The sequence below is a fragment of the Trichosurus vulpecula genome, chromosome 2, assembly GCF_011100635.1.
Source record: "Trichosurus vulpecula isolate mTriVul1 chromosome 2, mTriVul1.pri, whole genome shotgun sequence".
Taxonomy (NCBI): Eukaryota; Metazoa; Chordata; class Mammalia; order Diprotodontia; family Phalangeridae; genus Trichosurus; species Trichosurus vulpecula.
The window spans coordinates 266,563,975-266,577,582 of record NC_050574.1 but is presented as its reverse complement, the minus strand read 5'-3'; the positions used below and the strand labels follow the sequence as shown (position 1 = coordinate 266,577,582).

At 44.0% G+C, this 13,608-nt stretch overlaps 1 protein-coding gene across 1 annotated transcript in view; it reads left to right on the top strand.

Annotated features, from left to right (window-relative positions):
* Positions 1-13,608, top strand: part of UBASH3B (ubiquitin associated and SH3 domain containing B) — a 165,974-nt gene that overhangs the window by 115,499 nt on the left and 36,867 nt on the right. Inside the window, exons 2-5 of the mRNA XM_036746266.1 lie at positions 990-1,043; positions 1,890-2,076; positions 4,102-4,300; positions 10,563-10,732. Coding sequence (XP_036602161.1) covers positions 990-1,043; positions 1,890-2,076; positions 4,102-4,300; positions 10,563-10,732 — 610 coding nt within the window. The remainder of the gene's footprint in view (positions 1-989; positions 1,044-1,889; positions 2,077-4,101; positions 4,301-10,562; positions 10,733-13,608) is intronic.

The following is a 13,608-nucleotide window of genomic DNA, read 5'->3' as shown; positions in this document are numbered from 1 at the left end:
CCTTTCTGTACCATGCCCTAGGAAGGTAATTATTGGGATGATCTCATCATCCTGGTGAGATATCACCAGCCTTGGTATTCTACCTCATCACTGTCCTCTGTCTGATTGAAGGGTGGAGCCATGAGCTCCCAAACCTCCATTTAAGGAAGATCAGCTCAGAACATCCCCTCATTTCTTACTGGCTGTGCTACTCTGGAATATCTCTGACTTCTTTACCATCCTCCTCTACCTTGGGTACTCTCTCCTGCCCCTCCCCACCTTGCTTTTCAGCTTCCTTTTCTGTGTTGTCTTCCTTCGTTAGATTGTAAGCTCCTTGTGGGCAAGAACTTTCTTTCTTAGTGCCTGGCACATAGCAGGTAATTAATAAACATCAGTTGAATGACTGATTGATCACCAGTAAAAAGGACACAAACTATGGGTTTTTTCTCCAGAAGGGAGGATGAAGCAATAATATACTTTCGTGAGATGGCTGGAGACTCTGGGTGCATCCTGTGCTGGTGGAACACAGCAGATCAAACGAGCCCTTATGGGCCTCAGACTCAGCCTGAGCCTTAGAGGTGCCATAGTCTCCTGGGCTTAGCTGACTGGCCTCAAGGGACATGGGGATGTGAGAGGAGAGAGTAAATGAACAAGTGAGGAAGTACAGGAGGCAAAATACTCTTCTGCCCTCCCCCTGATGAAAACAAGACATGAGCGCCTTTAGGCGAGCAGTAATAAAACTGTAATTTAAAAACTGCCTGCAAAAAGAACGCACAGTCTGTCAGCTAGCTTGCTAAGTTGATGCTAATTCTATGTAAATTAACTGCCAGCCCTAACTCTTTCACAGGCCTTGATGTGGCCCTTGGGGAAGATCCTGCTGGAAATCTCTCCCTATCAGTTAATAGGGGACCACAGACTCCTCCCTTGCACTCAGCTCTTGGTGCTATGGGGGAAAAAAGCCTGTGTGAGGCTAAAAATACTAACAATGAAAATTTGATTTCTCTTTCTAGACAAAAAGCCTTGGCATCCACAGGAGGAAGGAGTGTTCAGGCAGCATGTGACTGGTTGGTATGAAATAAATAAATAGAGAAAAGAGCATACAATTAGCCCAGCTCATGGGCTTGAATATGCATTAGTTTTAGACTAGAGCCCTGCTGGGGGGGAGTTGATGGGAGCAAGTCTGTGTGGCAAGTCCATTTTTTTTTCTTTTAGTAAAACTACCATTACTAAAATATGTATTCATTTCTCACTGGGGCAAAATCAGGGTATCACCCCAGGACTTGAGACCCTGCAGAAACATGGGACCTCTTCCCGGTGTGGGGTGAATAAATCTGTGAAGCATATTCATGCCACAGAGAGCATGGTAGATAAGCATTTCCATTCTTGCTCTCCCGGGGTGGGTGTGTGTGTGTGGGGGGGGTGTTGTGGTCTAGTACATTTGGCCTTCAAATACACACACCTCCCAGCATACTTTTGGCTCCCCTTAACTTTGATGACCTTCTGGATGTAGTCACAACTATAGGACTCTAAGGAAGGGAAGGATTGGCCTAGAATTGTCCTGGGAGGTTGGAAAGGGGGTGGGGACAAACCAGGCAAGGTTTCCTGCAGCTATAATATAAAGGAAGGGGAGGATGTAATATGACACGCAGGAGGAGGGAAGTTGTTTAGGCATGTGTTGGGTGTGAAAAGAATGTTCCAACTTGCTTCTGCTGAGATAGACTAGAGGGGGGTGGCAGGAGTGGGCGGTGGGGGTGGCAGCAGAGGCAAGGAAAAAATGAGGAGAGAAAGAAACCTTTCTCTGGTGGGGTGGTGCCCAGACCAGTGACTAGTGGGCAAATTTATGTCTCTTTAAGTCCCTCTGGCATTATTCTCAACTGTTATCTTCTCTTTCCTCCTTTATTACGTTACAGGTTGTTCTCCCATGTTGGCGACCCCTTCCTGGATGATCCCCTGCCCCGAGAGTATGTGTTGTACCTACGGCCCACTGGCCCCTTAGCTCAGAAACTCTCTGACTTTTGGCAGCAATCCAAGCAGATCTGTGGGAAGAATAAAGCACATAACATCTTCCCCCACATCACCCTCTGCCAGTTCTTCATGGTGAGCTAGCTTTACCTTGCCTACCTTTTATCCTGTCCCAAGGAAGGGCCAGGCCCCTCTACTAGGGTTCCTTGTCTTCTCTTGATCCCAGAAAGCTCCTCTAGAGTGGTGGGGGAGATGCGGACATGAATCCCCCAGTAATTTGTTAGAATGAGGCCGAGGTTCCTAGGTTATGCCTGTCTGGACACCCAAGCTGACTGAGGAAGAAGGTGTGTTATTCTTTCAGATCTCCTGGGATTCTAGGAGCACTAATGACCTACCCAAGGTTTGTGGTGAATCTTCCTTCCCTGGCTGGGCATTTAGTCCTTGTCTGACACTGTAACATGCTCGAAGATGAGCCATCATCACGGGTTTTGAGTTGTTTCCCTAGTAGTGAAGACTGATTTGCTCTCATTCCACTCATTGATCCCAACCTTCCCATAACCAAGAACAGACGCTTTGGAGATATCAGGGGATGTATGGTTAGAGCCTGGGGCTAAGCAACCTTGGTGGACATCAACCCTGTGACCCTTTCCTCAAAGATCTGTAGACAGAGAGATGCCGCCAGTTGTTTCAATGTTTAACAATTTCAGTGGTCAGAAAGTTCTCCATGAGGTCTAACCTCAATACTGCCAGCTTCAACGTACGCTTCCATCTTCTCATTTTCTCTCTGTGGAGATGGAAAACAGATGGTTAGTCTCCTTATATTTAAGATGAAGGAGGGAAGAAAATCACTCTACCTTAGATCAGGCATTTTTTTTCCTTCAGGATTGGTATTTTGTTGTTGTGGTTCAGGTGATATTGTCTTTGTTCTCTTTTTCTCTTCCCATTCACCCTCTGGATTAAGATACTCACCATTTCGTGTTAGTCATTCCAGGGCTTACACAACACCTTTTTCAAAGGTACTCGGAGTTTTCCAGATACACTATCGTTATCCTAACACTGGGTGAGGCAGAAGGCTGATCTCACAGCTCCCTGGGCCTTGTTCTTTCTAAAAGACAAATGGGTAGAAAGAACATCAACCTTTGATCATCCGAGGACTACAAAAAAAGTTTGGATGATACAGCTTCTCATCCTTCATTTATCTGCATAGGGCTTAATGAGCACTTTAGGCTAACAAAATTCATTAGCTGGTGACCATGGGCTCATGGCTTTAAAGCTGTTAGGGACTTTATAGACCATTTAGAAGTGGATATAAAGATAGTGTCAGAGGTGGTATTTGAACCGAGACCCTATGACCCCAAATCCCATCTCTTCCTTCTGTACTGTGCTGCCTTTTATGTCTGTGATAATGAGCCCCCTTTAACTAGCTGGTCCAGTCCTCCCACAGCTCATACAGAGGCTATAACTGGGTCACACATATCCCTCTGCTTGGTAGGCCCTATCAGAGCTTATGTTCCACCATTTTAGCCTTTGAGAGCCCAGCCAACATCCACATCACTATGGCATACCCTTTAATGGAGGGGTTAATAAAAAAAGTTATTTTTTCAAAACGATGAATGCATTTTTAAAAATTGTGTTTATTTGACTTTGGAATTCAATGTGTATATGTGTGTCTCCCTCTTCTCTCTCTCTCTTCCCTTCCTTCTCTTCCCCCTCCCCTTCTCCCCATCTTTCTCCTCCCTCCCCTTCTTCCCCCTTCACTTTCTCCCTTCCTTCTCTCCCTTGCTGCTTCTCTCTCTCTCCCCCTCTCCTTCTCTCTCTCTCTCTCTCTTCCCTTTCCTTTTCCACTTCCCCTTCCCCTTCCCCCCCACCCCACTTTTCTCTTTTGCACATACCCTCTGATTCCTGCTTCCTATATGACAACCCGCTTGTCAGCTGCCAGAGAGTAGGAAGAAGGAGGCCCCAGGTCAGCCATGGTTAAACCGCAAAGATGGATAATTGGTTTAGAAAGAATGAAGAGTTGCCTACAGTTCTTCACCTCTTCATAGAAGTGATTCAGTCACTGTGTCATAAGCCTTAGGGCTTTAGAGGAAAGTCACAGAATCATTAGATATGCATCTCCCCATCTCTCTGACTGGAGCCTGTTTGCTCTCCTCTTACCAGTGTGAGGACAGCAAGGTGGATGCCCTGGGGGAGGCCCTGCAGGCCACTGTCATGCGCTGGAAGTGCAAGTTTTCAGCCCCATTGCCCCTCGAGCTCTATACCTCCTCCAACTTCATCGGCCTCTTTGTGAAGGAGGACAGTGCAGAGATTCTCAAGAAGTTTGCTGCTGACTTTGCTGCTGAGGCCGCATCTAAAACTGGTGAGCTTGCTCCTTTCTCCAGCCTGGAGATCCTGGAGAAAATTGAGGTGCTGGGGGCTAGATGGGAGGCAGCAGGCAAGGGAGTGGTGATGAGACCAAGCCTACCTGAGTACTTTTTCTACTAAGAGTAGAAGCAAAAGATTGAATGAATGAATGAATGAATGAATAGTATTAAGTGCCTACTATGTGTCAGGTATTGTGCTAAGCACCAGGGATACAAATATGAAAAGAGAGTCAGTCCTTGTCTTTAAAAAGCTTACATTTCTAATAAGGGAAGAGAACACGTACAAAGGAATGGTGGCCAGGGCTGTTTTAGACTGGGAAGTCACAGAAATATTGAACAGAGCTTTGGAGCAATCAACATGTCCTTTCCAGAAATGGCAGTCTAGAAGTGGAAAGGGAGGGGTGTGAAGAGGGCTGGGCACATGGAGCACACAAAGATGGCCAGGGAGAATATGGCAGGCAACGTGGTAAGTCTGGGTCGAGAAAGTTGGGGAACAATCAGCAGCAAGAAGGGCCTCGGGCAGGAGAGGAGGATAGCTAGTGAGGACACCTCCTGGCATGAAGACGGCTAGAAAGTATCGTGGCAGAGGGTGCCTCTCTTACCAGGAGCACCTAGACAGCCCCTACCCCCATCACTAAACAAACATCCCACTTACAGTACCATATAATTTGAAGTGCCTGCTATGACTCGGGGCTGGGGCAAGGGGGGGCGGGGGAGAGGGGGAGGGAGACATTTAGTTGTCTTTCATACTCTTTGATGAGACCAGGAAGCAACCAACAGCTGGCCTCCAGGGCCATGCTAATATAGAAACAGCCCCCTTTCCCAGTTCAGAATTCAAGAATCTTTCTTTTCCCAATACTCCTTCCCATCCAGTTGTTTATCTGGGTCTGATAATAATCATAATATTTCAAGTTTATACAATAAAAAGCTTTTATACACATTATCTCACTTGATCCTTATAACATCCTTATGGGTTAGGGCAATTAGGTAGTACATTATCATTCCTATTTTACAGACGAGAAAATTGAGACTCAAATTGTAACTTTTCCAAGTTCATATAGCAAGTACTTAGAAGAGCCTAGGAACAGAACTCAGACCTTCTGACTTTGAACCTTATGATTCTTGTCCCATTACGCCATGTAGTTCTTTGGGAGCCAAAGTACTTGGTCAGAGTTTCACAAGGGTAGGACTGTACGGTCACTTAGTATTTAGTGCTAATATTCAGCGAGCTGGTTCCCTTTATTTGCTAAAATCCATTACATGGGTTTCAGCCTCATGAGCCGGCCTTAAAAATGCAACCTCATAAAGATGTCTCTCTCCTTTTATTTCAGCTTTGGCTTTCAGTTTAATCCAACTGAGATTTCCCCATCAAAGGAATTAGCTGAAAGGAGTGGTGGTTATGTGTGTTTATTCTGGAGGAGAGAGGAGAGCGAGGGTTACAAAGCTGGCTTCTGTGAGGCTGCAGGTCCAAACAGACTCGCTTAGCTTAATGAGAAGTTTGGTTGGTGTATTGGCATAAATAAAGAACAGACACAGAGGGGGAACATAATTCTGTGGCCAGAGAAAGACGCAAAAAGGAACGGGGCAAAGACAGGCTCCTTTAAGGATGTATCAATCAGTCAACAAGAATTTATTGAGCATCTGTTCTGTGTCTAGCTGTGGGGACATGGAAGAGGTGCTCAGTGGATAGAATCCCAGGCCCGGAGTCAGGAAGATCTGAGTTTAAATCCAGCCATGTGATCCTGGGCAAGTCACTGAACCTGTTTGCCTCAGTTTCCTCATCTGTAAACTGGGGATAATAGTACCTACCAACTTCCTTGGGTTGTTGTGGGGATTAAATGAGATGATAATTGTGAAGTACTTAGCACAGCGCCTAGGACATAATCAACACTTTATATATTATTATTATCATCACTGTTGTTGTGTGGCCCCCAAAGAGCTTACAGTCTAGTCAGGGAGACTAAACTAGTACACAAAGTCATTTAGAGCAATAAAATGCTACACCGTGGACATTGACCGATTCTAAGCGCGGAAGCAGCTGGGAGCTGTACAGGATTTGGAGTTTATGGTTTTACAGGATACCATCTTTCACTATGTTTATTTGAATGTTTTTGTTGGTGATTATTAAGTCCAGGAGAAAAATAAAGATAATAGAGCAAAAGTAGTTGGGAAAGGAGCTAGAGGAGTGGAGAAAGGTTTGTGGAGGAGATGGGGTACAAACAAGGCCTTTAATAGTCGCCAGGGTTTTGATCGGTAAAGGGAAAGAGGGAAGATATTTATTGAGGGTTGGCGAGCGAATGGGTGGAAAATAGCATCGACGAAAACCCGAGGCAGGAATGAGGTTGGCCTGGATGGGGTAAGATGTGGAAAGACTGAATTACAGGGTGTTTATTGAGCAATTAAATCATCATAACTTCTTGGAATGTCAGATCTGAAAGGGACCTCAGGAATCATCTGGTCCAACCTCTTCATTTTACAAATGAGAAAGCTGAAGTCCTCAGAGATTAAGTGAAGCCCCAGGCCACATAGCCCCCTCAGACTTCCGCGTTTGAGAATCCCAGTTCCCTGAACTGTTCTTTCTAAAGTTACTAGTTATCTCTTAATTGCCAAATCTAATGGCCTTTTCTCCATTTTCACCCTTCTTGACCTCTCTTAAGCACTTGACACTGTTAATCACCTTCTTTTATGGCGTATTCCTCTCCATCACTGGGTTTTTGTGTCTGTCACTTGGTTCTCCTCCTACCTCTCAGAGCTCTTCTTCTCATTGTCCTTTGCTGGATTTTCATCTTTGCCACGCTCTCTAACACTTTAACTGTGGGTGTCTCTCAGGGCTCTATACTAGGCCCTCTTCTTCCTCTATATCCTATTTCATTTGCTCATCAGCTCCCATAGATTCAGCTGTCTTCTCTGCTTAGATCAGGGCTGTCCGAAAGGTGGCCTGCAGGCTGTGTGTGGCCAGCTTACAAGCATAGAAATTTACATAAATACCTTAGTAAACAAAGCCGAGCTACTGCAGAGCTCTCACTAAAATGGCAAATCAAAAATATATTGTCTATTGTTTCAATAAAAACCTAAAGTTGGACAGCCCTGATGTAGATGATTCTTAGAAGATGGCACAATGGTTAGAGTGCCAGGCCTGGAATCAGGAACACCTGAGTTCAAATCTGGCCTCAGACACTTAGTAGCTGTGTGATCCTGGGCAAGTCACTTAAGCCTGTTTGGCTCAGTTTCTTCATATGTAAAATGAGCTGGAGAAGGAAATGGCAAACGACTCCCGTAGCTCTGCCAAGAAAACCCCAAATGGGGTTGCAGAGAGTGGGACACAATGGAGAAGTGCTAAACAACAACAACCCTAGTCTCACTTCTGAGTTCCCATCTCCCACATCTGCAGCATTTCATGGCCCGTATGCATCTTAAATCCCACATGTGCAGAAAAAGAAGTCCTTATTTTCCCCCTCACACTCTTCCCTCTTCACTGCATCCTGTTACTTTCGGGTTACTTCTTGCTCTCAGTCACTCAGTTTTACAGTCTTGGCTCACTGTCATCCTCCACCCATATTCACTCTGTTGCCAAATATTGTCATTTTTACCTTCTCAGTATCTTATACAGCCTCCACCCTATTTCAAGCCCTTTGTGCCTCTAGCCTTCTAGTTAATCTCTCTGCAAAAGCCTTCTAATTAGTCTCTCTGAATCAAGACTTTCTCTTCCTTACTATATTCTTCACTTAACTCCCAAGATAATTTCCTAAAACGCAGGTCTGATCACATCACCCTCCTACTCAGTAAATTCCAGTGACTCTGTTACCGCCAGGACGAAATATAAAGTCCTCTGGCATTTCCCTTTCTTCGGAGCATGGTCCCTTCCAGACTTCAGTCTCTTCATACTTTACTCCCCTTCATATGCTTTGTGATCCGACGATACCAGCCTAATTGCTCTTCCTCAAACATGACACTTTACTCTGTCGTGTTTTTCAGCACTTTGGATTTGGTTGCCTTCTCAGATTTCCTCCCATTCCAGAAGAGCAGTTTCCGCATTAAGAATGGTTTCTGGAAGACTGGCCTTCCAAACAGCCTTAATATGTCTGAGAAACAGCTTGGGAAGCAAACTATTTCCTGCTCCTTTGATGGTACCTCAGAGAAGTAGTTTTCCCTCATTGAACTGTACCTGCTGTCAGAGCCTATTTAAAATCCTGCATCTGAGGTTAGGCAGAGGGCTTATTGTCAGGAACCGAAGTCAGTGAAGTAGCCGCTGAACTCAAAGGCTTCACTATTGGGTAGCGCAGGGCTCAGCCACAACTCTTAGGGATGCTTAAAGCTTATGCCAGTGAGGGGTCTTCTGTGACTCTCTAGCAACTTGGAGAGACCTAGGCTTTTTTGCCACCTTACTGCCCCCTGGTGGCAACAGACAGAATTGGGTGGGTCTAGTAAAATTGGCTTAATTCTGAAAAAGCTACACTTAAAAGTGATTCCAACGGGTTTGGGAATCCTTTGTAACAAGGATGTACTATAGAAACTCAGTGCCAGTGTGTCTGCATTATAGCTTTGCCTGAGTATGCCACAGTCTCAAGGAAGGACCAGATTTCTCCCCTCAGACTCGAGTACTGTGTAAGCCAGAGTCTCCCTAGAGGATAGCCTGTGGCAAAGCCTCTGCTTGCCACACCCACTACCCCTCTTACTTTGGACAACAGTAAGTACTCCTACCCAAATAAAATTGTAAAGATCTGAATCTAGATTTATAGGATCATGGACTTGAGAGCTGGAAGAACCTTAGAGATCACCTCAACCTCCCCTTTTGTTGATGAATAAACCAAGGCCCAAAAAAGGGGAAATGACTTACCTACTCGCCATACAACTAGTTAGCAGAAGAGGTTGGTAGTATAAGTATTGTCCCCATCTTATAGGTCGGAGAAGTTAAGTTACTCATCCAAAATCACACAGGTGGTAAGTCATAGAAGCAAGATTCAAACACAGGTCTTCAAATAAATCTAGTGCTTTTTTCTATTACATCATTCTGCTGTTATTTTTTTTTCTCATTTTAAATGAATAGTAAATTACTCCCCCATTTGAATGGCTTTTTTTCTTCTTTTTACAAAGAATTTCAGATAATACTAACTATGAAGAGCCCCTGGGCATTGTAATGATATCATGGTCCTGAAAATGTGTGACTCAGCTCTCTCTTTGTACCACACATAGAATTTATTGGCTAGGGGTGCTGGCTAAAGCAGGAATTTTCTTCAAACATGCTGGGAAGCCTTGAGGGTTGAAGGCAATTTCCATTTTCTAGGCCTCAGTTTCCCATATACATGCAAATACAATGCTCTCATCATTTGCGATGAGACTAGGTGGGTGTTAACTTCACTTACTCCTTTTTTTTCATATCTCATTACCTAATCTTGTTAATTCTGCCTCCATGATTTATCTTACGTCTGTCCCTCTATGTCTATTTTCTCTCTTTTCCAATGTACCCTTCACACTGACACAAGAATAATCTTTTATGCATTGGTGAAGTCACTTCATTCCTCTGCTCAGAATTTTTCAGCAGTTCCTTAATACCTACCAAGTAAAATCTGGACTCCTTAGATTGGAACTCATGGCCCTCCACAGCCTGGTACCTCCTTGTTTCTCTTAAATCTCTGGACTGTTCTCTGCCTTTGAACATGCCCTGAACTTTCCTGTCAGTATCTGTTTGTCCTTGTCCTATGCCCGGTATGTCTCCTGCATACCAATCTACTTCCCTCTACTGAACTCCTGCCCACCTTTAAAGCCCAGCTTAAATGCCACTTCCTCCATGCCCCTGTTAATAGTGACCTTTCTTCCTTGGGACTTCACATAGTGCTTGTTTTGCACTTCTGTAATACATTCAACATCTGCTAGCTTGTATGGAAGCTATTTGTATGTGTGTCACACCCCCCGCTAGATGGTGAGCTGCATGAGGCCACACATAGTATGTTCTTTAACTTTTGCATCTACTCCCATTGGGTTGGGATGTCACAGTGCTCTGCACGCAGTAAGCACTTAATAAATATTGGCTGAATTGAATGGACTTTCATCGATTTTCAGTAACATTGGTACAGAATTCATTTGTTAATTCTCTTTTCCCAGTATTGCTGCTTAGGGTGGGCGAGAATACCTTTGGGAGCTATAGGCTTGGCGTTTGGGAAGAACAAGTCTAGTGGAACCTCTTGTCGTGCTGTGCTTTTAATTCCCAAGACTGTTTTGGCATCCACTTTGTAGACCCTTCTCTCTTTCTTTTTCCAGAGGTGCATGTGGAGCCCCATAAGAAGCAACTTCATGTGACTCTGGCTTACCACTTCCAAGCCAGCCACCTGCCCACCCTGGAGAAACTGGCCCAGAATATTGATGTCAAACTGGGGTGTGACTGGGTTGCTACCATATTCTCTCGAGACATCCGATTTGCTAACCATGAGGTAATCTATCTCTCACCTATCCCTACCAGACCTGCCCTCTGAATTTAGCTACCTACCAACATGGATTAAGCACCTGCGGTTACACAGTCCCATGCTGGGTCCTACAGGTGGGTACCAAAGAAATGCAATGTAGAGTAACAGAAAAATGTATCAGCCTAGGAGTCAGGAGACCTGGATTCTAGTCCCAATTGTGTCCCTAACACACATGGACCTATGGACATGACATATACTCCTTAACCTAAAAATGTAAGGTGTTAGGGAGCCCTGGACAAAGTAGCAACAGGTAGATTCCCATTCTTGCTTGTAGCTTGAGAGCCTTCCTGACCCTGGTGATCTTTGTTCAATTCAATTAAACAGATGTTTATTAAACCCCTATTATATGCTAGGTCTGGGAATGCAAAGAAAAGAAACGTTTAGTCACAGTTTAGACTGTGACTGTTTAAGTCACAGTCCTCAAGGAACTAACCTTCTACTGAAGCTATTTCTTCTGCTAAACTGTTAACATGGCCCAGATCTTACCAACAGATTTGTTGGCAAGCCATTTAAACTTTCTGGGGCTCAGTTTCTTTAGCTGTAAACACAAAGATGATAATTTTTGACCAGTATATACCACATTGGGATGTTTTGGGAGTTAAAAAAAGGGAATAAATGGGAAAACTGCTTTTAAACATTGGAAAGAATTATTTTAAATAAAAATTCAAAAAGCCCTCACTAGAATCTTTTAGCAAGAAAGGGGCACACAAATAAAACATGACATTGGAACATTCGCCAGATATTTATCTTCTAACTAAGGTGCCACAGGGAGAGGTGGGAGAAGGAGTAGAGAGAAATATAAGAAAAACAAAGCCTTGCCCTCAAGGAGACTACTATCTAGTTGGAGAGAAGATGACAACAGTACATTTGTTTGGTATGTTATTAAAAGGTGCTTTTCCTGCATTCTATTCTTTGAGCTGAGAGCTAGGTGGTTACAAGTATTTTCATGATCCCTTTTTTACATATGAGAAAATAGGCCCTAAGTGACTGGCCCAAGGTCAAAGGCAGAGTTTGGACTGGCTGGGGAGAATCCTGTTGTCTCTTTCTGCATACCCCTGGGAGAGTTTCTAGAAGCACTAAGCATCCAGGCTGGGCTTGCCCTTACCTAGAAGAGAAGTCATTCCAGGAATTACATGGGATGGGACCTAGAGAAGGAAGAGAAGAATACATCTTGCTCTTAGAATCTGGGAAGAATTATCTGAAAAGTTAGGCTAACTCTGGGACGGCTTCCTTTTGTGAGACGAGCCAGGAAGAAAGGTGGCCATGGAATTTTACCAGGAATGTCTTCTAATCAACACCGCCCTCCAGTTAACACAAAGGGTAATTGCTTTTCTGCCTGACCCACATTCTTGCTCAATTGGCACAGAAGAAAGAGATTGAGAGGGGGAGAGAGAGAGACTGCAAACACCCACATGAATTATCGTCTAAAAATAACTTGTCCCTTTTTATCTTGAATGTGTAAAAGCTCATTTGTTACTGTTCTTTTCAATAGCTCTTTGCATAGAATAGAATAGAATTTCCACTTTGAAGTCCATTTGCCTTAAGAGAGCCTTCCTATATTTGGGTAGGACCCTCTTGTCCCTTGAGCTTAATTGATTGGGTGTCTCTCTGTCTTGGTTGATTGTGTCAGTGAAGCAACCAGAGAAAGGAACTGACTCAGCCAAGACAACCCCTCAGCAGGACAAGAGGAAAGCCAGGATGAGTTCTGTGTTTGAGTCTTAAATCCAATTCAGTCCCAAGCTATTTATTAGAAGGCACCTACTATGTGGAAGTTACTGAGCTAGATGCTGGAGATACAAATGCATAAAAGGGAAATAAAATCAGCCCCTGTCCTTAGTGAGCTCACATTGGAGAGAGGGGCATAGAGGGGAGCAATATGAAAACAGGTAAATAAATCTGAGATGTCTAGATGAGGGAGAAGGGACTAACAGCCAGAGGGATGAGGAGAGGCTTCATTTGGCATTTTCTCTGGTGGTGAATATATGTGTGTGTATATACATACACACACACACACACACACACACACACACACATGTATATTGACCTTATATACATATATATTTACCTCATATATATACACATATATGAGGTGAATGAAGGTAGTCACTCAACTTTTTAATAATAATAATAATAATATAAAACTTTGAGGTTTGTAAAGCACTTTTCATATATTATCTCATCTGGTACTCTCAACAATCATGCGAGGTGGGTCTTGTCATTATCGCCATTTTAGAGATGAGGAAATTGAAGGTCAAGGAAGTGAAGTGATTTGGCCAAGGAGACACAGCTACCAAGTGTCTGAGATGGGACTCAAACCAAGGTCTGCCTTCCGTTTGTATATAGTTTCACTAAGTCCTCTGTGCAGGACCATTCACTTTATCAGGTACATTGGGACCATGGTGGCTTTGGCTGTCTCTCTGTAGTAGTCAAGAGCTACAAGGGTTGAAAGATGATCTGGTCTGTCTCCATACCGAACCATAGCTCTCCTCTGCAGAGGGATGTCAGACATTTAACAAACTGTAACTTCGACAAAGTTTAATCTGTTGGAAAAGCATACAGTTTAGTAGAGGATCAGGGCACACACACACAAGCAGAAGTCTTGCAGGCAGACATATTAATGGAAAACTTACGTAAGAGCAAAACAACATAATGTGAAGCCAGGTACTTGCTTCTCTAACCGGTACTGTGGCACCATGGATAGATCACTGGGCCTAAAATCAGGCCTGCCTTTAAATCTGGCCCCAATTCAATAAACATTTATTAAGTGCCTACTGTGTGCCGGGCATTGTGCTAAGTACTGGGGATACAAAAAAGGGGCAAAAGACAGTCCCTGACCTCAAGGA